The sequence below is a fragment of the Neurospora tetraspora genome (genome assembly GCF_033439725.1).
Source record: "Neurospora tetraspora strain CBS 560.94 chromosome Unknown B0H65scaffold_1, whole genome shotgun sequence".
Taxonomy (NCBI): Eukaryota; Fungi; Ascomycota; class Sordariomycetes; order Sordariales; family Sordariaceae; genus Neurospora; species Neurospora tetraspora.
Window position 1 is genome coordinate 7,688,167 of NW_026944383.1, and position 24,262 is coordinate 7,712,428.

The following is a 24,262-nucleotide window of genomic DNA, read 5'->3' on the forward strand; positions in this document are numbered from 1 at the left end:
AAGTGAAGATACCCGTACATTAAAATATTATCTGTTGAACATCGGACTGCCGGGTGCGAGGAGCTCGGGCATGCCTCGACGTCCCGGCCCCTTGGAGGTCGGCTGCGGCGAAGGTGCCGGAGTGCTGGGTTGCCAGTGCTGCACGGCCGGCAGGTGAATGGCTCCCGTCTGCGGCCTGCAATGGAGCCAGGCCAAGCAGCGAGCGTCAAGAATGAGCACTGCAGGGACACTCAACGGCACCACAACCTTTGATGTATCCAGAGGGCTTATAAAGGCCGTAGATGTTTGTTCCAGAAGATGGAATCATGATATCGATTTCTCTTCTGCTTGTTTCAGCCTTTAGCCCCCAATCCATGAGCCAGTGTCCCGATCGGGCTGTCTGGGAAGTCACGAACAACCTGGAACTCGCTCTTCCCCGCTCATGGAAGCCCGCTGTAACTCCGCTGTAACTGCGCCGTAACTGCGCTGAACTTTAGCACCCATGCCACTGCAACTTGAACCCGGACACCGCGCAAATCCGCACCCCCTCTATGCATGCCGACCTCCATCCGACGAAGCGCACCGCAGGCAGAAGAAGCTCATGCCCTGCACCAAAAATGCTGGACCGGAGGGAAGAGTGTCTCATATAGGACATCTGCCGCATCAAGACTACGATATAAAATCCCAAAAAAAAATAGTGCATCCCGAAACTGTTTTCCTCCGCTCCGCATGGCGAACACGGCGTAGGTTTGCGCTACCTCACCGAGCAGGCATGCCCGGTTTTCCACCCCATTGGCACACAGAAAATTGCCCTGCCCACACCGTCGCCATCCATAAGGTATTTATATCCATAGCTATGCACACACAAATCCATGCCCATGCCCATGAGCAAGCAGGCTAGCAAAAAAGGGAAACAAATTGACAAAGAGGAATTGGATTCCACCTTGGACAATTATACGTCGCACACATTCATTGGAAACAAGTAAAAAGAAAAAAAAAAAAAAAAAAAAAAAAAAACAAAAAAAAAAACTACCCACCTGAGCGAAAGTGGGTATGATATAATATGTTGACAAGAGTGGGATTCGAACCCACGCCCTTTCGGACCACGGATTTCTTTCTCGGATGAGGAGGATTAAGGGTTAACCTTAACGTGGCGCCTTAGACCGCTCGGCCATCTTGCCTTTTGTGAGCACAAGTGTTGATGAAAATTTTGAGTGGATTGTGTGGGTTATGAGAGGAGTAGTTTGATGGGGTGGTGATGGGGGCATGGGGCAGAGGGCATTGTTTGGGAAGCAGGGGATCCCTTCGTCTGTTTTCCTGGACCCCCTGTTTGGGACCGCCGGAACGGGCAACCACAGATAGTCAAGCGGGATGTATTAGCAAGCTAACTGTAGCCGGGCCAAAAAAGCATACTGTAAGATAACGTGGCATCTAAGTCTCCTCGCTTGTCAAGCATAACCGCTTGCACGCAACACGATGGAACACATCGACATCCCCGTCTGGAACATCAAACGACGATGTCCAGCGCCGGAATCCAAGCCTATGAGCATCTTCATTTCATGTATTGGGTTTGTACTCAATCAATTGCTATCACACCACGTCTTAGCCCATCAACAATCCTACAACCAAATGCTAAACTTCCAAATGTATCCGCTGATGCTGAATGAAAATAATGGGGTATACGCTGCGCTCAACAATGCTTTGATATCCTCTTCCAACACTGCCAAAACAAAAACAAAACTAAACAAACGAGTGACAAGCTACATCCAAACCATCAATCATCAAAATAATAAAACCTCACCCGCCGCCCCTTTCTCGTCCATATGGCGCCATCCAAAGAAGACCGGCGTCGAAGGGCAGCACATTTAGCAACAGTTTACAACGCCTGCTCCTGGTGGATACTCAAAGGCCGCGGCGACGACCGCTGTGGTTGTGTTACATGTTGTCGAGAAATGGTGCGCTCCGATAAAAGCTAACCTTGAGAGGAAGCACCTTGAGCGGCAGCACCTTGAGCGGCAGCTTCGCCCGAAGACGGCCTGAGCCAACACTCCGACAGCGAGGGAGAAGTTACTCCTGCTGCGGAGGCAGCCTGATGACGATCATTCGGGGACCAGCAGCTTCAGCTTGAGTTGTGGCGTCCCCTTGGACAACCGCTTCCTCTGCGGGCTTCTCGGTCTCCTCAAGCTCTTCGGCTTCCTCCTGGACAGTTGGAAGCATCGACGGTGTCGCAATGTTCCCTTCCGAAACGGGGGCCTGCGAAGCGACCTGTTCTCGCTGATCCCCATCTCCCTTGAACGAATCCAACATCTTCTTTTGGTTGGGACTCAAAGACTGTGGCCATTCCTCTGGCTTTGCTGCCTGATGTCCAGAAGTGGAAGCTTTTGTTCGCCAATTCTGGGGCGACACGGCCGCTGGCCTTTCGGGAAGAGCCTCCTGTGTTCGTGGTGCTCTGTGACTAGAGTCCCGAGCCCCTTGTGGCGACAACCCCGACTGATGCGGGACATTATGTGTACTGCTTGGGTTTCTGGGAGTCATGGAGGCCTCGGCCCTTGGGCCCCTTGTTGGACTCAACCCTGGCGGATACGGGCCATTGTATGACGTGCTTGGGTTTTTAGGGTCGTAAAGTTGCCGATGGGTGTTTCCTTGAGGATACATCGGGTGCAAAGCTTGTGGCCCAGGAAATGCATCTTTGTGGACCCATATAGGTTCCCCTTGCGGCATCGGATGTCCTTGAGATGGGTTGAATTGTGGTTGAGTTACATTCGAGCCTAGTTGCGGAGCGTTCAACTGCGGTCGAGGTGCATTCATCTGCTGTTGGGGCGCGTTCATTTGTTCTTGGTAGCCACTTTTATATGGTGATGTCTGGTGGCTGTATGCCGATCCCGATGCCGTCGTAGCTGTAGGCCCTTGAGATGGGTTGAATTGTGGTTGAATTACATTCGGGCCTAGTTGCGGAGCGTTCAACTCCGGTGGAGGTGCATTCATCTGTTGTTGGGACGCGTACATTTGCCCTTGGTAGCCACTTTGATACGGTGATGTTTGGTAGTTGTATGCCGGTCCCGATGCCAGCGTAACTGTAGGCCCTTGAGGCCGTTGTTCTAACTCTCGAGGATCATACTGTCCTGGAGGCGCGCTGGTGCCGATTTGTGGATGCCAAACCTTAGAAACTTCAGCAGGGCTGTGAAAAGGGGCAGAGAATCCGTCATAAAAGTTGACACTGTGAATAGGACAACGGAGAAAGCCGTGTTCCAATCCGCACCGATGGCAACGGAAAGAATCAATCTGAAAGACTGAAAGGCAATAGCAACCTGTAGTATATCGTCAGTATGTATTTAACGCAGAGACTTGCGGTGCGAAAGCTTACGCTTGGGTTTTAATATCCAATTGCAATTGTCGCAAAACACGTTTGCGAAGCTGGCTTCTGTAGGCTGGTTTCCGGAGCCCTGAGGTTGAGCCTGGCCTGGGAGCGTGCTTTGAGGCTTTGCGGGTGGCGTTGATACCCGGTCATCAAATCCAAAAAACAGACTCGAAACCGAAGATAGAGTTGACGGAGGCTGATCCTGCTCGGGTGGATGTCCCCAAGCCGGATGTTCCTCGCCATGATCCTGACTGATGCGTTAAAGGATGCCCACAATGTCCGATGGCTGGAAGAGACTTACCTCACCAACGACTGCCCCTTGACCGCTCAAGTCCACCGCAGAGCGACACTTCCCTTCCTCTTGTCCCTGGATGAGGTTGGGTTGGGCCGGGGACACAGTGATTGGAACCCAGCCAAGAGGCGTTTCGGCCTTCAATTCCGCCCGCACCGCATCAAGCTCCCGCTTCTTCGCATCAAGTTTTCGTTGCGCTTCTGCTACTTCCGTATCTTCGACGCTAACCTGCTTCCCCAGGTCTTCATCAAAAATACTCTTTACTCTCTGAAGCTCTTGCTCTCTGATCATCAGATTGCGGTCCCTTTGATGGATGAGTTCCTTGATCATCTGGTCTTGGCGCCTTGCTTCTTCACCATACTCCTCAGCGCTTTTTAGCATTTCAAGCCTCTTTGCTCTGACTTTGTTGATTCTGAGCAATCCATCCTCGCGCTCTGGTTCCGAGCCGCCAAGATTGGAAATTGGCTGGCCAGCACGAACTCTCTCCTCCCTTTCCTTAATCTGAGGGTTTGTATTCCCACTCTCGAGACTTGGCTTGGCCTTTTGAACTTCCGAATTTTCATCGTCGGGCCCATTTTTCTCAACCGTTTCACGTTCCATCATTTCACGGGTGAGTTTTTCGGCCGCGAGGTTGTGCCGCTTGAGTTCTTCATGTTCGAGCGTTTCGCGTGCGAGTTCTTCAGCTTTGAGTTTTTCTTGCTTCAATCTCTCGCGTTCGGCTACTTCACGCTCGGCTTTCTCGCGCTCAGATTTCTCACGTTCGTCCTTCTCGTGCGCAAGCCGTTCTTTTTCGATCTTTGCGCGATCAAGTCTTTCACGTTCAGCCTTTTCACGTTTGGCCTTTTCACGTTCGGCCTCTTCACGTTCGGCCTTGTCACGTTCAGCTTTCTCGCGTGCAACCCGCTCCTGCTCGGCCTGCTCACGTTTGGCCTTTTCACGTTCGGCCTCTTCACGTTCGGCCTCTTCAAGTTCGGCCTTTTTGCGTTCGGCCTTGTCACGCGCGACGCGCTCTTGCTCAGCCTTCTCAAGCTCGGCTTTCTCACGCTCAGCTTTTTCTTCCTTCGCTTTCTCACGCACCTTCTCACGTGCGACCCGCTTACGCTCAGTTCTCTTACGATTAGCCTTTTCCCGTTTTGCCCTCTCGTGTTCAGCCTTCTCGCGTGCGATGCGCTCCTGCTCAGCCTTTTCTTGCTCAGCTTTCTCGCGCGCCTTCTCAAGTGCGACCCGTTCACGCTCAGCTTGCTCATGCTCAGCCTTTTCACGCTCAGCTTTTACGGCCTGCTCGCGTGCGATGCGCTCCTGCTCAGCCTTTTCTTGCTCAGCTTTCTCGCGCGCCTTCTCACGTTCGACTCGCTCCTGTTCGGCTTTTTCGCGTTCAGCTTTTTCTTCCTCCGCTTTCTCACGCGCCTTCTCAAGTGCGACCCGTTCACGCGCAGCTTTTACGGCCTTCTCGCGTGCGATGCGCTCCTGCTCAGTCTTTTCTTGCTCAGCTTTTTCGCGCGCCTTCTCACATTCAACCCGCTCCTGTTCGGCTTTTTCCTGGAAGTCCATGACACGCTCCTCGGCAACGTGTGCGGTAACCGGGGCGCTTCGCTCAATCTCACGGGCCTTGCGTTCCGCAGCGGCCATCCGCTCCTTGTACTGAGGGTGGCTCTTGTCGATCGTCGTGGTATAGATTTTCTCATCATAGTCGGTCTTCTTGAGACCGAAGAGGCGCTCATTCGCAGCGAACTGATCCCAGGTACCAGAAGTATTGGTCTTCTCCAAGCTATCATCAAGCCCATCGGTAGAATCGGGCACCCAGCGTTGCAGAGTCCGCTCATTTCCGAAGCGAGAGTTGGAGATGGCGGCGCCCTCAGCCTTTTCGCACTCAGCTTTTTCACGCTCAGCTTTATTATGATCAGCCTTTTCACGCTCAGCTTTTTCGGCCTTCTCGCGTGTGATGCGCTCCTGCTCGGCTTTCTCGCGCTCAATCTTTTCAGCCTCGAGTTTCTGGGCCTCAAGCTGCTCTTCCTTTTCCTTGGCATCGAACAGTTTTCGAAGCTGTGGAATGATGTATGGTGTCTCCTCCTGCACCTCGTTCTTTTTCTCCCCAGACATAGATGAGGATTGAGAATTTCCTTGCGCACTTCCTCCAGATATAGCGGTATTCAAAGCATCGAGCCTTTCTAGGGGTGACAGAATCTCGGAATATTTCTTGGTAGAAGTTGCCGGGGTTTGTACTTGGACTGGAGCCTTAGGCTTATTCGTAAGTTGGACTAACCGAGATGGAGATAAAGGTTCAGGCTTCTTCTGAGCTGGAGACTGTGTCTTCTCCTCAGCTGGAGCTTGAAGCTTCTCCTGAGCTGGAGCTTGAAGCTTCTCCTGAGCTGGAGCTTGAAGCTTCTCCTGAGCTGGAGCTTGAAGCTTCTCCTGAGCTGGAGCTTGAAGATTCTCCTGAGCTGGAGCTTGAAGATTCTCCTGAGCTGGAGCTTGATGCTTCTGTTGGGGTGGAGGCTGTGGCTTCTCCTCAGCTGGAGCTTGAAGCTTCTCCTGAGCTGGAATGGGATGCTCCTTTGGCACCGGGTCTTTGATCTTCTTCTGAGATTGAACCTGAGTGTTTTCCGCAGCTGGAACTTGAGCCTGCTTCTTAGCCTTCTTCTGTGGCTTTGCCTGCACTGGAGCCTGAATCTTCCCCTGGTCCTTCTCCTCCGGTTTCGGTTGAGTCGACGCTTGCTGCGGCTTCTGAGCCGGGGATTGAGGCTTTTGCTGCGGGTTTGCCTTAGGGGAGCTCTGAGGCTTCTCTTTAGGCGGGGCAATCTTGACAATCTGGGGAACTTTGACTGGTGGAGGGGCATTTCCCAGACCTTCAATCTTTCTCTGTTGTGATGGAGATGGCAAATTGGGCCATGCCTCTTTCTCCTTCGCCTGCTGAGTAGAAGCAGTTTTGGCGTTGGCATGCATTTGCTTCCTTTTGGCCTCTTCCTCCATCCGCTTCCTTTTAGCTTCCTCGTCTTTTTCCTTCTGTTTAGCCTCCTCCTGTCTAACCTCCTCGTCCCTTTGCTTCTTTTTGGCCTCATAGAAGTTCCTCTGTTTCTCTGCCTCTGTTAGAGGTTTGGGATCACTCGCTTCAGGGGTTTTGGGTACGGTCGGTTCAGAAGAGTTGGGAACGTTCGCTTTGGGAGGCTTGGAAATATTAGCTTCAGGGGGTTTGGGAATGCTCTGTTCAGGAGTCTTGGCAACGCTCGCTGCAGGAGTCTTGGGAACGGTTGGTTCAGAAGTCTTCACAACGCCCGGTTGCTGATTCTCCTTCTTGATCTCCTTGCGCTTTTCAGCCCCAGCAGCCTCGAGTTCCCGGCGCTTCTCAGCTCCGGCCGCTACGTGCTTGCGACTGGTGTCTTTGGCTGCTCCGCTTCTTGATTCAGCGATATTCGAAATCTTTCCGAGTGGTCTAAACTTGTTGTCTCTTGTCCTTGATGCACCGCCTTTTGATGCAGCAGCAGTCGTCCATTTCCCGCCTGGTGTAAGCGTCTTGCCTCTTGTTTCAGCAACAGACGTGATTTTCCCGCCCGGCGTAAAAGTCTTTGGGGGTTCCTCGACGGTGGTTTTAGCCATACTAGCTTTCTCTGCCTCGCGAATGATCCTGCGTCTTTCAGCTGCGGCGGCCCGGGGGTTCACGGCAACGTTCCAGTTCCCAAGCTCAGCAGCCTTGGCCTTCTCCGCTTTGACGGCGTCCTGCCTCGCAATTTCGAGAAGTCTGAGGTTTTCACGCGCTTTGTTTTCTTCCTCTTCATACATCTTGACCTTTTCAGACGCTTGTTCTTCCGCGATTGAAGCATTGTCGGCCGTTGCGAGTGCTTTGCGCTTCTTGTCTTCATGTGATTCAGCAACTTTGGTTTTGCCCTCTCGCACGGCTTTGCGTCTTATCGCTTCGAGAGCCTCGGCTTTTTTGCGGGCTAGGTCCATCTCAGCTCTGGCCGTTTTGGCCTTTTCTTTTTCGCTGTCCTTGAGCCTTTCAGCCTCCGCAACTTTAGCCTTTGCCTGTCCGAGTTCCTTGAGCATCTCAGCCTCAACGGCCTTGGCCCGCTCTCTTAGGGCCTTGGCCTTTTCAGCCTCGGTAGATTTGGCTAAATCTTCAGCTTCTTCTACCTTTTTGCTCTCTGCATCCTCGGAAGCTTTTGCGGCCTCTTCTTCTTGGGCTTTGGCGATCTGCTGTGCTAGTTTGCGATCCTTTTCTTCTTGCTCAGATTTTTGCTGCTCGTCCAGTGTTCTGGGCTTGGCGTCCTCGGCCCTCTTTGTGGTTTCGTCTCCCTCGGCTTTGGCAATCTGCTCTGCAAGCTTGCGGTCCGCATCTTCCTGCTCGACTTTGCGCCTTTCTTCTGCGGGCGTCTTGTACTCCGAGGCTTGGTCTCTCCTTGCCTCGACGACCTTTGGCTTCTCGGGCTCATCCTGGTTGGCTTGCAGATTCTCAGCCTTTGTTTCCGCTTCAGCAACCTCTTTCTGAGCGTTTTCGGGGTTTCCCAATATGTCATCAATTGCTTTATCAAAGGCTCTCCCAGCTTCAAGTAATTCCTCTTCTTCCTTGAGATGTTTCTTTAGAATATCACGGGCTTGATTTTTAGCGTTAAACCACATCTTGCTCTTATCTGCATCGGATATCTGAGCTTTGATCGGGTCATACTCTTCATCGTCGTCTTGAATGGTTGCATTTTCCATCTCTGAAGCTTGAGTGGTAACGCCTGGTTGACTTTCAGCGTCGCGCACATTTGTTTGAACCTCTGTGCGCTTGTTGTCCTTGTGACGTTGTCTTTTCGCCTTTTTCCTGGCCTTTTCCTTCTCGCGTTTGATTTGCTCGGCCTTTTCTTCTTCGGTTGGCTCTCTCTCTGAGTGGGCTTTCTCTTGCTCAATCTCGTCGTTGACTGAGATTTGCTCATTGCCAGCTTCAGAGACATTTCCTGACGGAGGGTGGCTTGCTTGCTCTTGCTTCATGAGAGGTTCCGCGAAGTTGCTGATGTTGTCTTCTGAATTTTCCAGCTCTTCGAGTGATTCCGACGACATTCTAATATAATCTCTCCTAATGTTCAATTCGAAGATGATATCGAATCTGCCCCCAGTTTCGAGCGACTTCATCCGCATATCAAGTTTCTCTTTCCGTTCCTTTCCCTTTTTGGAAATCCCCGACAGGCTTTTAAGGAACGTGTCCTTGTCGAATGAGCTAGTTAATGTGGGAAGAACGTAGTTGGCAGCGGCCGTCGGTCCTGTGAGTCTATCGTCGAACCGCCAGGTATCTTTGGACGCAGGTGCGTTAGAAGCAATCTCGGAAGAAGGAGCGTAATCGAACATAGAGGCCATCGTACCCATAGGAGGCTCTGGAAGTCCCCGGAATTCGTCTTGTAACCGTCTTTGAAACGGGTCCTGGAGTTCGTCTTCCAAATGGCTTCCAATAACCGTTGGTGCATCCGATAAATTATCGTACGAGGAGTTGGATGAGCGAGGTGAGCGATGAACATGACATAACGCGGGAATATCAGGGGACTCGGCTGCGGGAGAGTTACAAACGTCAGCTTCAAGATCTTCAGGTTTTTGGCTATGCATGGTTCGGTACATACCTTCGTTATCGGGCTCAACATGGGTTGTGAGTTCAGCTTCTCCTCTTGCCCAGGCCTCGATGTTCTGCCGTTCCCCATCTCCCAGTTTCCTCCAGCTGCCGTCAGCATCGAGATACTAATCATCGTTGCCGATGACAATTTGACCGTCGCCTTCACTCTCGTCATCCGCTAAATCCTCTTGGGCGGGTTCTGGAACGGTATGTCCGTGACTCTCTGTTTCAACAGACGGTCCCTCACCAGCAGATAATGGCGTAACACCACCGGATGGGCCTGGGTCAAGTAACCTAGTCAGCTGACATGTGACTTGGAAGGGGGTATTGTTGCTTACCGGGAATTGTAGCAAGCCCAGTTCTGTCTGGAGTGACATATAAAGGCGGGAAGCTTTCAGGCCCAAGCTGAGGTGGGCTGGAATCTGTAGGCATTTCAGGAGCAGTAGGATCCTCTGGAAACATTTGTGATGATTCCTCTTGTAGCCCAGTTGATTGTACGTCATCCTGGTCTCCTCCCTTTGGCTCAACCGGTTCGTCCGGATTGTCAACCAGTATGAGGTTGTCGTGGGAACCTTCTGACTCAGTCTCTTCAGGTATTGGGCTAAGCTTCCTTTTATCATCATCAGAGCCTTGACTCAGAGTACAAGACCCGTCATAATCTTCGACACAAGACTCGTAACCGTCTTCGTGTTCATATTCTGCCAGCTCCGACCCTGGCGACTCCAGCTCTGGGAAATCTGACTCTGGCTGTGCCACATCAGTAGCAGCGGGTATTGCCTCATCTGGTAGCGGAATTGTGGTGACTTGTACGTCGTCTTTCTCAGCGGTATTCTCAATGTCGTCCTCAGCATCTGGTACCGGTACCACGACCGGTGCTGGTTGTTCTTCGCCAAGCTCTTCCTCGACTTCATCGGCCCAAGAAAAGGCAGGTTCCGGAGCGTTGACTTCTCCCTCGGGCTGCTCTGTGTCGTTCGCCGGGGCTGGAAGCACTGGCGAGGTGGTCATGGTAGGCTCGGGGTCCGGAAGTGGGACGGCGTCCGGGAAGAACTGCTCAAAGACGAGCTGCTTGAAGCTGTGGCCGGCCATCTTGGGCAGTTACTGGCGGGGTTTTTGAATAGTGTCTTTGAAAGCTTGAAGCGAGGAAGAATGGAAGACGGGGGACTTGGAGGGCGGGTCGGGGTAGGCTGTAGCAGACGGATTTTTTAGCTTCTGCTTTTTGGTCTCCGACAGCAGGAATGGCAGCAAACGAAGGAGGAGGTAGCAGAGAGCTGGTACATACTTTAGCTGCTCCCACTCTTAGGGCGACGACGGTTGGGAACGAGAGCTGCGCCGTGACACGTCCAATCCGTAGCGAGGGAGGAATTCGGTCGTGATACTGATAACGAATGTGTAGCGATAGCTAACAATTGTAACGACTGCTAGACTAGACTGAAAATGCTACCAAAAAGAGAACCGGCGCGGTGACCTGCGGCGGAAAATAGTATCGATGGTTGGTGATATTAGGACATGGAGACTTCGGAGAGGGTGTTCCTAAAGGCGGGGAGCGCTGCCATCATGTACTGACCCTGGGCTGAACTGGGTTGCCAACCGGTGGCGGGGTAGGCGCGATTGCCCTCGACATTCCGAGAATGGTGATGGAAGCTGCCATCGACGACTTAATGGAGAAGTGCGATTGTTGATTCAACCGACTAGGTAAGGTGGTCGCAAAAGGGACGAGCATGGACCAGACGGAGTTTGGGCGCGAAAGTGCGGGCGGGTTGGTCGCGACCCGGGTCAGGGAAACCCCCGACCCACCCTTTTCGCCGACCCCCTCTCACAACAACATCCATCGCCCTGACATTTTTGATCGAGGAAAAGCAAGAGGATATCTAACCTACTACTACTTGCCTCGTATTCCTCGCACACTACTTCTTGCTTCTCCCTACAACTGAAGCACAGCAGCTTCCCTTCGCCCATCCACCACTAATGTCAAAATTCATTTCACGTCACACTATTGCAAGTGGAATCCAAGATTGTGTTGCTCAGTTTTCATCTTTTTTATGCTGCCTATCATGGTTGTCTACAACCTAATCTGTATGCTGCATGATTGACCTTATATCTGTTTTGATCCTTTTTTTTTGTCTTTCTCTCTCTTTCCATGTTTTCCTTTTCCCCCGGTTCCTCGAGTCTCCCACTTTATATCTGGCTTCAATCCTCTGTAACCAGTTCGGAAACCTGCCTCACTCAGTTCTTCACCCACCCCAGAAGCTTTCGCTTCCTTACCCCATCCATGCCAACATGCCTGTCAATCCGCTCCCCCTACCAATCCTCATCATCATCCAAATCCGCCCAACTCCTCGGCTCATCCAAATAAAACGTGTTCCCCCCCGGCACCGTAACCGTAATCTCCGGCACGCCCTCGGGCTTCTTCTCCAGCGGCGCAAACTTGCTCAACACCCAAGTATCCCTCTGCAACCTGCGCTGTCCCCTCGCCACCTGCTCCCTCTGCTCCTCGTCCGCCACCCGCTTCCACGTATCCAGATGCCCATTCTCATCGATAAAGTTCTGGCTTAGCCACCGCTGGTTCATGCACAGGCGGTTCCAAGGCAGCGGGTCGTCGAGCCAGAACGTGTCGCCCTCAGGGGTGGTGACGGTCAGCTCGGGGACGGGAAGGAAGGGTTGATGACCAGACGAGTCGGCGGGGCCCGGGTAGTGCGTGATGGCCTGCTTGGGTTTGTAGGCTTCGGTGACGCCCTCCCAGTGGCAGCGCTGGAGGCAGTGGCTGCGGCCTTCGTTGGCGTCTTGAAAGCGCTGCCAGGTGTCGAGGTGGCCTGTGGCGTCGATGAAGGCGTGCTCTTCCCAGTTGAAGACGTAGGGCTCGAGGTTGTCCTCCTCTGGGTAGACGGTCTCGGTGTCGCTGATGGGACCTTCCGCCGGCTTTTGGGGTTGTTCGGGGGGGATGGATGTATTGGCGGTGACGTCCTTCTCTTGGTGAGACGACACGTTGACGGGGCTATGGGTGCTGGCTGACTCCAATGCGGTGTTCTCGGTAACTCGGATATTGGTGGCGGGGGTGAGCTCTGGATATTGGCTCATGTTGGCTGTGTTGGCAATGTCGGTGATGTTGGCGGGACTGCTCGGCAGCTGGGAGGATACGATTACCGGCCACTGCAAATCCTGCTCCTGTCCTTCATCCTTTACCTCCTCAGTCTCAAACGGTTCCTCCATCCCGTCCTCAACCTCGCGCTCCTCGCTTCCCATCTGAGCTTCTCCGTCGACCCCCAGACCCTGGTTGTCGGGTTCAAAAGGCGTCGTCACCACGCCGTCGACAAGCTCAGCTGGGCACCCCTCATCCTACTGAGGAATTTGCTCCAGTGAGCTATCGATGCGGTCCGTCTCTTCATGGTCAGAGCGGAAGGCGATGGCCCTGGCCCTGTTGACTGCGTCCTCTTCGTTGTCGGAAAAATTCTCGGCGTCGCTAGGGATATTGTTGGAGGAGCTTTGGGCGGGAGGGGAATACAGCGGAAGGCGAATCTCGGAGAGGTCTGAGGCGCAGAGAGAGGTCGGGAGGGAAAGCTCGGAAAGGTTGGCCGCCAAATGGTCGTCGACGGGAGAGCTAGCGGGGTGAACTTCGACGGAAGTGGTGGAGTTGCCGCCGCTTGAACTAGCCGAGTCCACGCCGTCGCCGTTGCCGTTGGTGAGACCATTGGCGGCGGTCAGGCTGGTAAGGGAGTCGAGTGATTCGCCGAGGTCCAGGGAGGAGATGGTGCTACCAAGATCCAGGGAAGAAACCGAGTTCTCTGAGCGCGGAGAGGTGTTGATATCAGGATTATCAGGATAGTAAGCGCTAGGAGGGAGGTTCACAGCAGTGATGGTGTCCGCTTCCTGGGTCGGCGCTGCGGCGTCAAAAAGAGTAGAGGCTCTGCGCCTGGGAAAGGAGGGACCGGCACCTGAAGGAGGAGGGGAAGGGTACGCGGAGGAGGAGGTGCCCCTGACGAAGGAAGACGTGCGGGTTTGGTCGATTGAGTGCCAGGCCCCCGCCTTGGGCTCTTTGGGCTTGATCCACCAGCGGTCTGCGGGATTGGTGGTCTTGGTACCTCTACCGCTGTACGTCCTGATACCGCTGTAAGAGGTCAGTATTTGTCAACAGATTGCTGAGCGCGGCGAAGTGATAAGAGTCTGAGCGTACCTCAACAAGAAAGATGGTACAAAGGGCTTAACAACCCCAGCAACGTCTTTGACAATCTGGCTAGCAGTAGAAACTGGTGCCTCACGAGCGCTCTTCTTCAGCTTCGTCACCACCTCAATCGACTTGTCGACGACGCGAGAAGTAACGACAATAGGCGCCTTGACGACGGCTTTGATCTGCTTGCCGACGATGTCGACATTGTCGATCACCTTGGTGATGGCAACGACGACGCGATCGCCGTCATGATCGCAGTCGAATTCGGCTTCGATGGGCTGGAAATAGCCGACGGCGTGCGAGATGGCCGGGCGGAGGATGGGGGCGATTATCGGGTAGATGAAGGGGGTAGCGAGGCGTGCGACCGTTTTGGTCAGGAAGAACATTTTGGCTTGTTGTCCTTGGGTGCGATTGATGTTTCGGGGAATGACAATTGAAGTCGTCTGGTGATTGCAGATTGCTGTTGCGTTGAGTTTGTAGTTGCGTGGTTGCAAGATGGGAAAGGCGTTGTGTCAAGTGTTGGTTGACTTTTCGTAAAATGGGGTTTGTGTTTTGTAGTTGGAAGAGGGGAGAAGTTCAATCGACCGACAAGCTTTGACGACAAAACATTAAGAGGCTGAGCGGAGGGGAGGAGAAGGGCAGCATATGCACAGAGGTTGCGTAATGGCGGACTCCGGTGCATGGTGAAAGTGAAGGTTATCAGCTGGCAGCCTACGGCAGGCTGTCGAGGGACCGAGAACCTTGGTGGTGGCATGCAGGCCAGTAATTCAGTTCAGGTGTAAGGCTGCGAGGCTACAAGGCTACAGTATATGCTCCCAAAGGTGAGGGGCAGAAGGGGGAGTGAAGGGTGGTTTGTTTACTTTCAACGTATGACGAAAAAAGGGGGGGTTCAAGTTGGTTGCGCACGGACCATGCACGGCAAAGGTCCGTTGGTTTTGGTGCTGGATCTTTGCCATTCACTCAATGTATTTGCACACGGTATCCATTTGCATGCGATAAAACGGCATGTCCGGTAATTTTTATACCTTCTGGTTGCTTCAATTTTATTTCATATGTATGTCCGTGTTTCTTTGCGGCGGTGTTGCAGTGAAAACGTCCGCACGACAAAAGTGATGAACCCGTTCATCTGCACTCGGCACTCCGGAACTGCAGTTCGCGCGCACTGACCCTGCTGCGGGTGCCCTGATCAGATGAAATTCTTGGCGCATCTTTCAACAAAGCCCGATTAGCTCAGCTGGTTAGAGCGTCGTACTAATATCGGTTCGTCTGATATCAAGTCCATGCGAAGGTCAACAGTTCAATCCTGTTATTGGGCATCTTCATTTTTTACGGTTGTCCCGTTCGCTTTGTTTTTCTCCGTCTCTTCTTTTTCTTTTTGTCCACCGCGATATTTTGTTCAAAACTCAGCTTGCATGAACAAAGCCTCTGTGTGCGCGGGGCGGGATGCAGCAGTTATAGTGCTATAGAACAGACAGGAAACATCCAAAAGCTTTACTGCTTGTTGGCAGAAACTGCTTGGTTGTCTGAACAGCAAAGCAGTGCGATATGCTCATTGACACTGCTATAAAGATGAGCGGCCACATGCTTGGATTTACACCTTTTAGTATGAATGAATTGTTCGGTAGGAATACGATATCATTACTGCTAGTTCACTGACCTGAATAGGTTACCTGAGTTGTGTCCTGGAGGGCAATATAGATCAACCGCCAAGTGGACAAGACCGCCAAAACCATGGAGGTAACGGTATGTCCTTGATCGCCGCCATGAAACGCACTATTTGCGGAACTAACATCATATTCTAAAGCCCCTATACAGCAGGCTCCTGAACATCAGCCATCCGTAATCCATCCCGGCACGAGGGGACGCTCATACCCGACACATGTCGACATCCAGGAGGCGAGGATCGTTCGGAATCGCCGGTTAGAAGAGCTCGTCAACACAGGCCATCCTCCTCCTCCCCCTGACAACCTCAATACTGCGAGTGCAAGCAACACCATACCCACCGGCCCAAGAGCCATGAATCAACGCCGAAACCAGGCCACTCCAGCGACAGCACCGCTTCAACAACAATATTTCTCCAGATATCCCAGCTCCGAGCCCCGTCTGCATCAAAGGACCGGTAGCCTAAGTAAAAGTCCCTACCATATTTCTCAACACCAACAACACCACGGGGCTGGGCAAGGTCCAATCCGTATTCCTTCAGAGTATTCACAATACCCAACCTATAATATACCCCATATTCCCACCACTCATTCTCCCTCTCATCTCTCCTACACAACGCCAACAACACAAACCCCACAATTCATAGATTCGCTCTTCCAAACAGCCTTATCATTCCAAACCTCGGCCCGAACCCCTCGACCAACACATCCACTCCGTCCGGCAACAACACAACTTGAACCCTATTTATCCTCCGCCTATTCCTTAGTACCTTCCTCCTACCCTTTACACTCCAACTCTTTTTTAGCCTTCCGCCCTTTATCCTCCCACCCCTCATCCTCACACGCCTCATCCTCCAACCCCTCATACTCCCACCCCTCATCCTCCAACCCCTTACCCTCCAACCCCTTACCATCCAACCCCCTCGGGCCTCTCCCTTCCTTCCTCCAACGCAACCTAGACCAATGTGCTCCCTACCTTTCGCCTCCCCGCGATGACGATGACGACGAGGAATCCGATCCAGATCCAGACTTTGAAAGGCCTTCTATTGATACGAGGCTCGGACCGGTCGTTTGTAAGCCTGTGCCGGAGTGTTTGATGGGTAGTATGGAGAGGACGGGGAGTGGGAGGGTTTTTTGGATGGTGGAGGGGGCTGGAACTGGGTCCGGGTCCGGGTCGGGATCGGGGGAGGGGCTGGGGCTGGGGCTGGGGAATGGGAGAGGCGCTGGGGGCGGTGAAGGGAGGGAGGCAATGAATGTGGGTAATGGAGGAGGAGGAGGTTGTGGTGAGGGTGAGGGTGATAGGGGTAGAGAGGGTGATACTGGGCGGGGAGAAGAGGGTGCTGGGGGTGACGAGGGGAGGAAATGCCATGGTGAGGAAGAGGAGGGGAAAGGGAAGAGGAAAGGAAAGGGAAAGGGGAAAGGTAAGGGGAAAGAGGAGGGGCAGGGGCAGAGACAGGAAGGGGTCAAAAGAGTGTCGACGGCGAGTTCGCTGAGTTCGATGGTCAGGTCTACGTCGGCTGCATCGTCGCATAGTTCCCGAGGAGGACTGAATCACAGGGCTCCTTCTTATGCTTTTGTTGGTGGCAGTTCTCAGGGTCGGGGGCACTCGGCCGTAGATATGAACAGGTCTAGTACCAGTCCATCACACCTAAGACCTAGTTACTCCCAATCTTCTGTTTACGTTTCTCCTTATTCTCAGCAAGATCAAGCTGGACCTTCTACTTCCCATTCCCATGTTTATAACCACGGGCAGTTCCATTCTCATACTCATCCAGCACCTCAACCACCTCACCACCATCAACAAGGGGTTCAGCAGTCGGAATTCACACCCCTGATAACCGAGTTGATTCCCGGCTATGTCCCCCCTGCACCTGTATCCCCCTCGCGAGCCACATTCTCTTTTCCCTCTTCCTCGCCTAGCCCACCTTCCCCAGCTCAGACTCTTGCTTCCGCTTCTGCTCCGCCCATTATCACCGACCCACCCCAAAGTTCCCGACAACCAGAAACCCTCCAAATCTTCGACTTCGACTCCGCCATCTCTGCCATGCGCTCCTACTTCAGATCCCTCCCCAACAATGCCTCATCCACCGACCCGGCTCTGAGTCCCTACAGCCCATTGGTGCCCTGGAGCATTGTCTTGTGGGACGATGAGAACAGGATGAACTTGAGGGTCAGGTGTTTGGGGCTCTTTGTGGATGGTATGGGTAGGCCTGTGAGCTCGGGGCAGAGAAAGGTGTCGGGAGAGTCAGGGAAGGAGTCAAGTTCGGGGTCGGATACGGTTAAGGCGGGGGAAGCAGGGAAGCAGCCGGAGAAGTCGGCTCCGGAGGTTGGTGAGCAAGGAGAGCGGGGTGGAAAAGAGGGGGGCGGGAGTGGGAAGGGGAAGAGGAAGGGGAAGGGGAAGGAGAGCGGGAATGGTGGTGGAGAGAATAACTCCTCGAGGAAAAACGAAAGGTTGTTTTTTAGGCCTGTCTTAATTGATGGCTTTCCATTGGGATATACCCCACTTGTATACTGGCAACAAGATTCGGAAGAGGTGATGAGGGATCAAGCGGTGAGAGTCAGGATGATGACGTTTATGCCGAGGGCGGGTCAGGGGCAAGTTCAAACGGGATCGGTTATGGGAGGAGGAAGAGGAGGAGACGGAGTGGGAAGGGGAATGATGGTTCCTCAAGCGGGAGAGCAAAGAGACCAAGCTGTGCAGGAATGGCTGGAAGTCGAGGCCATGAGTGTAAGTGAATGGCAGGCGCGGATGAAGAATCCGGAGTGGTGATGAAAGCCGAGAGTTCTAAGATGAGGAGGGACAGGTTGCTTGAGATGTTCTTTTGAGGTGCGGATAGATGGTCGAGACAGTGGACAGATGGAACATAACAATGTGTACGCAACAAACTTGCCAAGCAAGCTAAGACTCGGAATTGAGCAAGTTGATGAGACTACTGCCAAGAATGGAAGAGAAGGAAAAAAGAACCTCGCACGTTGACGTGATGATGTGTAGCAGGAAAGAAATTAGAAGTCTTATACCGAAAAGAGAAAAAAAAAAGTCAAAAACATACAACACCAGGGATTCGCTGGTCGTCACCGACCCAACTACTAGTCTGGCCCTCACTAAGCTTGTGTATGGGAGTGAGAAGGATATCAATCGGGTCTTTTAATCACGTGATAGGGTCAAAAAACTGAACAATCACCTCCCGTATCAAATCGTTCGTTACGGAGGCATTACGGTGAGTGTTGGAGGCGGCGCTAAAGAGATTAATACAATTGGGCAGATTACGAGAAAAATTGACCGTTCTGAAACACCGAAATTGCATTTCCAGGCTGGTCTTACTATTGCTAGCGCAGCCGCCCCTTTATAGAGAATCGATTGGCTGAACGAGCTTCAGTCCCGTTAAGCACACGGCCACACCATCCAGGAGCATGACTGGGCATGACTCCTTGCCCACGGAAGGAAAGTCCATCCATACTAATCCGGTCGTCGTCTGAGTCGAAAACTGGATATTCCCACATCTGGCTGGAGCTTTGCGGATGGCCTCGAAGACAACACTATGATATTTGCTCGGACGATTTCAGACGAAGGTCACCTTGATATATTGAATACCGACGGCGTTTATTATTGTCGGTAGGGCCGACATTGCAGGTGTGCCAAGCCCCTGACATCTGACCCAAACCAGTTCGATTTTAACACCAAGCATTCGAGTCTGAAGAAAAGTTTCGCAACAAAATTGCCCTCCGGGTCTTCCTTTCCTCGATCCCTCCGTCCAGCACGTTCTATCTGGACCTTGAGGGCAAAAGTCTCAGCCGCAATGGAACCCTCACCCTCCTGACGGTACTCGTCCTTCCCGCGTAATTAACAAGCATTGTCGATGTCCAAACCCACGGACTCTGCTTTCACCACTCCCGGCAAGGCGGAAATACCCTCAAAGCCCTCCTCGAGGATCCCTACACTTCCAAATGCTTCTGGGACGTATTCACGAAAAGGCGGACATGTTTGCGCGCGCTCTTGTCGGCTATGCTACGATGGATGCTGAGGCGATGGGCCGGGATACCTTTATTGAGCGAGTTATCGAGGGAGGAAGAAAAAAACGCTACATTACGCTGAACGACACAGGTGGTCAAGCAACGAGGATCAGATTGGATAGGGCGATGTATAGCCAGAAGGCCATCGTAAGTCGCGGAACTACCTGTTATACGACCGAAAACAACAGCGTTGTCAAATTCGCCTGGGCATCGGGTAAACGGACGTCGGAGGTAGAGCACCTAACGCAAGCAAAGAAAATGAAGGTTAAAGGGGTAGCTGAAATAGTAGCGCATCATCGAATCACTACCATTGCAGAAATACGGAAGGGATTGCAATTCTCAAAGCCTCACCCGTTTCTGAACGGGGGGGACGACCCTTCATCGGCTTCAACAAGCACTAATACACCGGGATACAAGCGCAAATCATCGTCCGATGCCACTAACAACACCGTATCCAGATCTAATAAGAAGCAGCGATCCGATAGCCAGAAGGTAATTCGAAAGCTGAGCATCCAGCCGTCGTCGTCAACAAGCAAGATTAAGCCGACCCTATCTACGCCTAGCGAGGAACTGTGGGAAGATCGGATCTATTCCTGCCTCGTCATCTCACCTGCCGGTCGCGTCATCAGTGAGTTTACCGATATCAAGCAACTGCTAGAATCAATGCGAGATGCGATCAAGGCGCACCAATCTCTCTTCGTCACTGGCAATATTCTCCACCGCGATATCTCTCCATCCAGAGCAGCTCTACAGACCTATCATAGCAGCTTATGATGAGGCCATCAGCGAGCTATAGAGATTACAACAGATAGGGAGAAAGGCGATAGAACGGGTGGTTAATTTTGACCTAGACCTTGCTGTCAGAAAGAACCGAGAAGGTGCCTCCGGAGCAAAGGGCATGACCGGCATGCGATCACACTCCATGTCGATACGATACGGAGGAAGCGGAGCACATCATCGGTCATGGGGAGGGTAAAATCGACCAGGACATGGATGATGTGCGTTGGGAATTGAAAGACAAATTGTTTGGCGAGGCGCGGGAGCTTGTGATGGAGAAGACGGAGGAGCAGCAGTCGCAGTTGTGGGCCGACATGCGGGACGACTTGATGGAGGAGATGCGGCGGGAGATCAAGGAGGAACTGATGGCCGAACTGAGACGGGAGTTGGTAGCAGAGGTCAAGACGGAGCTGTTCAAGGACATGGTGCAGGCGATGATGAGGGCGGCGTGCGGTGATGGTGGTGGAAAGTCTGGGACGGGCATGTCACAAAACACATAGAGCACGGATTGTACTCAGTGAGGCACGCCATCGACTGGCCCGATACCCTCATTTCACGATCTCACGAATGAACAGGATCTCTTCCCCCTGCCCCACGGTAAGTTGATTGGCTAAGACTCGTGGCTCGTAACTGGCGTGTGCTTGATGTTTTGACTATAATGGTGTTACGATCCAATCAAGGATCACTCATGTAAGCAGATTAGCTAGCCAATAGGATGGAGGCCGAAACAACGGAGCCGAGGGCCCGGCTCCAGGGCCTCGGCGCCTGGCCGAAGAAAGGGAGCCAAAGGTTCGGCTCCCCTCCGTCGGCCCCGTCTAAAGGTGTCACACGGACATTTGCCCACAGTTCTGGGTTAGGGTTTCCAAGGCTTAACAGAACCTCAACGCTTGGCATCAGCCTTATGAGTGCTTGGTGGCCTCCGGCCGCGAAAATCAACCTCACCTCGGTCAGACTCTTGGCTACTGGCACAACTTACCCGAACCCCTCTCGCGCCATCAAGCTAACCGAGCCAACCCTGGAACTGCCGATGGCGCTGAGCATCATCACGAGGTTCCCCTCGTATCACATTACGCTCGGTATGGAACGTGATGCGCGACATAGATTATCGGTGTTGGATGCCGCTAACGGCTCTGTCTGTTTGCTCCAGCCTTGGGGTTTATGAAAGTTCAAAAACAGGTCGCGCAGCCAAAGTAATAGCCCCAGCGTGTAATAGGGTAACGCCTTGGCGAGTACGACGGCCACGTGACTAGATCGTGCACAGACCATATGTAGATCTGGTTCGCGCAGAGGCCATTCTCGCGAGCACCACGGTTGACAGCTGCTCTGTATTCCACAACCGTATTCTCAAGTGGAGGATCACATGAATGTGTCAAATGACATTCGCGAACTGTTGTATGCGGAGGACCAGCAGGATCTGGAACGCCAGAGGAAGCGTAGAGCCCCTCCGGCGGCCTGTCCGCCTATTAGTATCACTAACGTCCTGCCACCTAAACCCTCAAGCTCGTACCCAGCAGTGCCGGCGACAGGGTCTGCGGAATTGGTGGCATCCAGACCAGTAACCCCTCTTCAAATTCCAGAACCACTGGACACTGCCGTGGAGAGGTACACCAGCTGGCTGTGCTCACGGTTCCGCAGCGTTGCCATCCAATTAGAGTACCAGAAGGCTGGCAACTTAACATTGGCGGAGCGTTTCGACCTGGAGTTAGTGTATAAACAGTAAGATGTTGAATTTTATATTGAGAATGGCATTAAGAGGGGGGTGGTAAAGAGATTTGTCCGTGATATTGCGTTTTGGTTTAAATAGTACGGTGTAGTATGAAAGATATTGTATATGGTTGCCCTATGCTTCCTCAACGGTGATGCCAGCATGTCTGAAGTGACCCTCCGCACTTGACTTCCTGGCTCCTATACATGCCTTCAGCTCACCCAATCTCACCAACCATGTGCATCTCTTCTAGCCTCCTCAACCTGCCTCTACCCTCACTCCTTTAAAAAATGGTCAACCTCTCCACCATCTCCCTCCTGGCTTTCAGCCTCCTCTCTTCCCCAATAAGCAGTATCAACCGTAGCTGTGTGATAATTTTTTTCTGCCAGTTTTTGTTCTTAATCAAGTCCCACGTGGTACAGATAGCGGGACTCGGATCCCGAACACGCAAATCAGCACTGCGAATCTTGTACAATAGGTGCCATAAACACCATCGTGAACGCAATTGATCTATAGAATCGCGTAATGAAAAGATGTCCAGGATGTGCTTGGTTGTGGTCGCCTTCTAGTAGAACAAATCCAACTCCAACAACTCGGACGTTCGCTTCGGAAGCCGATAGTCCGTTTATTGAAGTGTCGGGTGCTCCATAAGGTGTTGAATATTCCCCTTCTAAGTCGTTTAATACGTAGGTACTCCTCGCGTCACCTCCTCGCATCACTTACTCGCACCGACGTGTCTTCTTATCAGTCGTGTCCCTTTTCTCGCGGGCACGTTATCGTCGTCGTGATCTGGATCAAACTCCTCCGCGTCCGCCGCCTCTAGCCAGTCTTCACCAACATCCTACGAGACCCAAGCCTCCGAACGACCTACCTAATCATTGACGTACCTTCAGTACCCATGTCGGTAGTACAAATCCGCATGTTAAACCCCGATCCCCCGCATCTGGATTGGGGAGGACCGTGTAGCTGTGGCAACGCTACTACAAGTGTGTTGGCTCACCCAAGCACCACCAAAGAAGAGACTACTTATCCGGTCGAGGAGAATCAAGGCATCTACCACTGTACCAAGCTTAGCCAGGACTGGTATTACGGGGCGAGAGGGCACCGTTGGGGGGTATGGTAAGATATGCGTTGTTGTGCAAAGGAGAGAAAAGGAGGATGTGTGTAGAGGATTGGCTATATGGGCGAGAGCCCAGATAGGCTAGTCCGTGTGCGCGGATGTGTAGTGCGACAATGTTATAGGCTAACCCGGTGACAACTGGGCAGTCACGCGTTAATCCCGTGGCATCTGGACCGCAAAAGGGATGGAATAGTCTTGCTTCTTCATAATGGAATACGTCATCTTGACAACAGTAGAAGGTACCAGAATTTACAAAATTCCTATAAATTTGCCTATCCTCTCAGACCCTTCTGGTGACACGCTAGAAAAAAGAAATAGAGAAAGAAATTGAGAACGACATGGAATACATTATATATCTTGCGAGAAACCAATAAACCAAACCAGTCCTGATACGGTGCTGATGGATATCATCCGTCCCTGGATATTACATTTAGACGATCGGTAATTCGGTGGCAGCCAGAGTACGTTCTGGCCGTTGCAAGTAATCCAAGACTTATCCTGTCCCAAGCCATAGCCATAGCTCTCTGGATTATCTAGTACAACTTGGCTTTTGGTAGTTTCTGTAACTATTTTAATACGTCCAACGTTGGTATGTAGGTAGCGATTGGTAGGGTCAAATGAGATATCGGTCATCATAGTACTAGTAGGAATCGTTTGGAGGCAGCTCCCCGACGCCGGATCCCAGATCTTGATCGTTCCGTCCCACGAACCGGACGCAAGCCGCTGGCCATCAGGCGAGAATGCCATTGAGTCAACGGACCGGCTATGGCCTTTTAGGGTCTGGAGGCAGCTCCCCGACGCCGGATCCCAGATCTTGATCGTTCTGTCCTCCGAACCAGACGCAAGCCGCTGGCCATCAGGCGAGAATGCTACTGAGCCAACGACATCGCTATGGCCTTCTAGGGTCTGGAGGCAGCTCCCCGACGCCGGATCCCAGATCTTGATCGTGCGGTCCTCCGAACCAGACGCAAGCCGCTGGCCATCAGGCGAGAATGCCACTGAGTCAACGGACCGGCTATGGCCTTTTAGGGTCTGGAGGCAGCTCCCCGACGCCGGATCCCAGATCTTGATCGTGTTGTCGAACGAACCGGACGCAAGCCGCTGGCCATCAGGCGAGAATACCACTGAGAAAACGAAGCTGCTATGGCCTTCTAGGGTCTGGAGGCAGCTCCCCGACGCCGGATCCCAGATCTTGATCGTGTTGTCCTCTGAACTGGACGCAAGCCGTTGACCATCAGGCGAGAAGGCCACTGAGCAAACATAGCGGCTATGGCCTTTTAGGGTCTGGAGGCAGCTCCCCGACGCCGGATCCCAGATCTTGATCGTCTTATCCACCGAACCGGACGCAAGCCGCTGGCCATCAGGCGAGAATGCCACTGAACGAACCCAGTCGCTATGGCCTTCTAGGGTTTGGAGGCAGCTCCCCGACGCCGGATCCCAGATCTTGATCGTGCGGTCATCCGACGAACCGGACGCAAGCCGCTGGCCATCAGGCGAGAAGGCCACTGAGCAAACGTGGCCGCTATGATGGCCTTCTAGGGTCTGGAGGCAGCTCCCCGACACCAGATCCCAGATCTTGATCGTGCGGTCATCCGACGAACCGGACGCAAGCCGCTGGC

At 52.8% G+C, this 24,262-nt stretch overlaps 5 protein-coding genes and 2 non-coding genes across 7 annotated transcripts; 4 read left to right on the forward strand and 3 right to left on the reverse strand.

The window, feature by feature from the left end:
• Positions 1-1,046: 1,046 nt before the first annotated feature.
• Positions 1,047-1,160, reverse strand: B0H65DRAFT_t44. Its single transcript has one exon. It is a non-coding gene; the product is annotated as a tRNA-Leu (tRNA).
• Positions 1,161-2,002: 842 nt separating this feature from the next.
• Positions 2,003-10,379, reverse strand: B0H65DRAFT_565282 (uncharacterized protein). The gene is made up of 7 exons (XM_062830280.1): positions 9,546-10,379; positions 9,445-9,487; positions 9,218-9,312; positions 3,639-9,148; positions 3,384-3,584; positions 3,098-3,287; positions 2,003-3,053 (listed from the first exon to the last, which is right to left on the reverse strand). The coding sequence occupies exons 1-7, from the start codon at positions 10,291-10,293 to the stop codon at positions 2,047-2,049; spliced, it is 7,794 nt and encodes a 2,597-aa protein (XP_062687463.1). The 5' UTR covers positions 10,294-10,379; the 3' UTR covers positions 2,003-2,046.
• A 1,126-nt stretch (positions 10,380-11,505) lies between these two features.
• On the reverse strand, positions 11,506-13,755 carry B0H65DRAFT_418322 (uncharacterized protein; the record flags this gene model as incomplete). The annotated part of the gene is made up of 4 exons (XM_062824139.1): positions 11,506-12,540; positions 12,628-12,815; positions 12,891-13,285; positions 13,376-13,755. The coding sequence occupies 4 exons, from the start codon at positions 13,753-13,755 to the stop codon at positions 11,506-11,508; spliced, it is 1,998 nt and encodes a 665-aa protein (XP_062687464.1).
• Positions 13,756-14,588: 833 nt separating this feature from the next.
• Positions 14,589-14,685, forward strand: B0H65DRAFT_t39. The gene has a single exon. It is a non-coding gene; the product is annotated as a tRNA-Ile (tRNA).
• A 2,250-nt stretch (positions 14,686-16,935) lies between these two features.
• On the forward strand, positions 16,936-18,044 carry B0H65DRAFT_453957 (uncharacterized protein). The gene has a single exon (XM_062826174.1). It carries the CDS (start codon positions 17,075-17,077, stop codon positions 17,798-17,800), a length of 726 nt encoding a protein of 241 aa, XP_062687465.1. The 5' UTR covers positions 16,936-17,074; the 3' UTR covers positions 17,801-18,044.
• A 946-nt stretch (positions 18,045-18,990) lies between these two features.
• On the forward strand, positions 18,991-19,779 carry B0H65DRAFT_390595 (uncharacterized protein; the record flags this gene model as incomplete). The annotated part of the gene is made up of 2 exons (XM_062823740.1): positions 18,991-19,305; positions 19,369-19,779. Coding segments are annotated over 2 exons (726 nt in total), but the record flags the coding sequence as incomplete, so codon positions are not given.
• A 1,389-nt stretch (positions 19,780-21,168) lies between these two features.
• On the forward strand, positions 21,169-21,640 carry B0H65DRAFT_453962 (uncharacterized protein). The gene has a single exon (XM_062826175.1). It carries the CDS (start codon positions 21,179-21,181, stop codon positions 21,536-21,538), a length of 360 nt encoding a protein of 119 aa, XP_062687467.1. The 5' UTR covers positions 21,169-21,178; the 3' UTR covers positions 21,539-21,640.
• Positions 21,641-24,262: the final 2,622 nt, after the last annotated feature.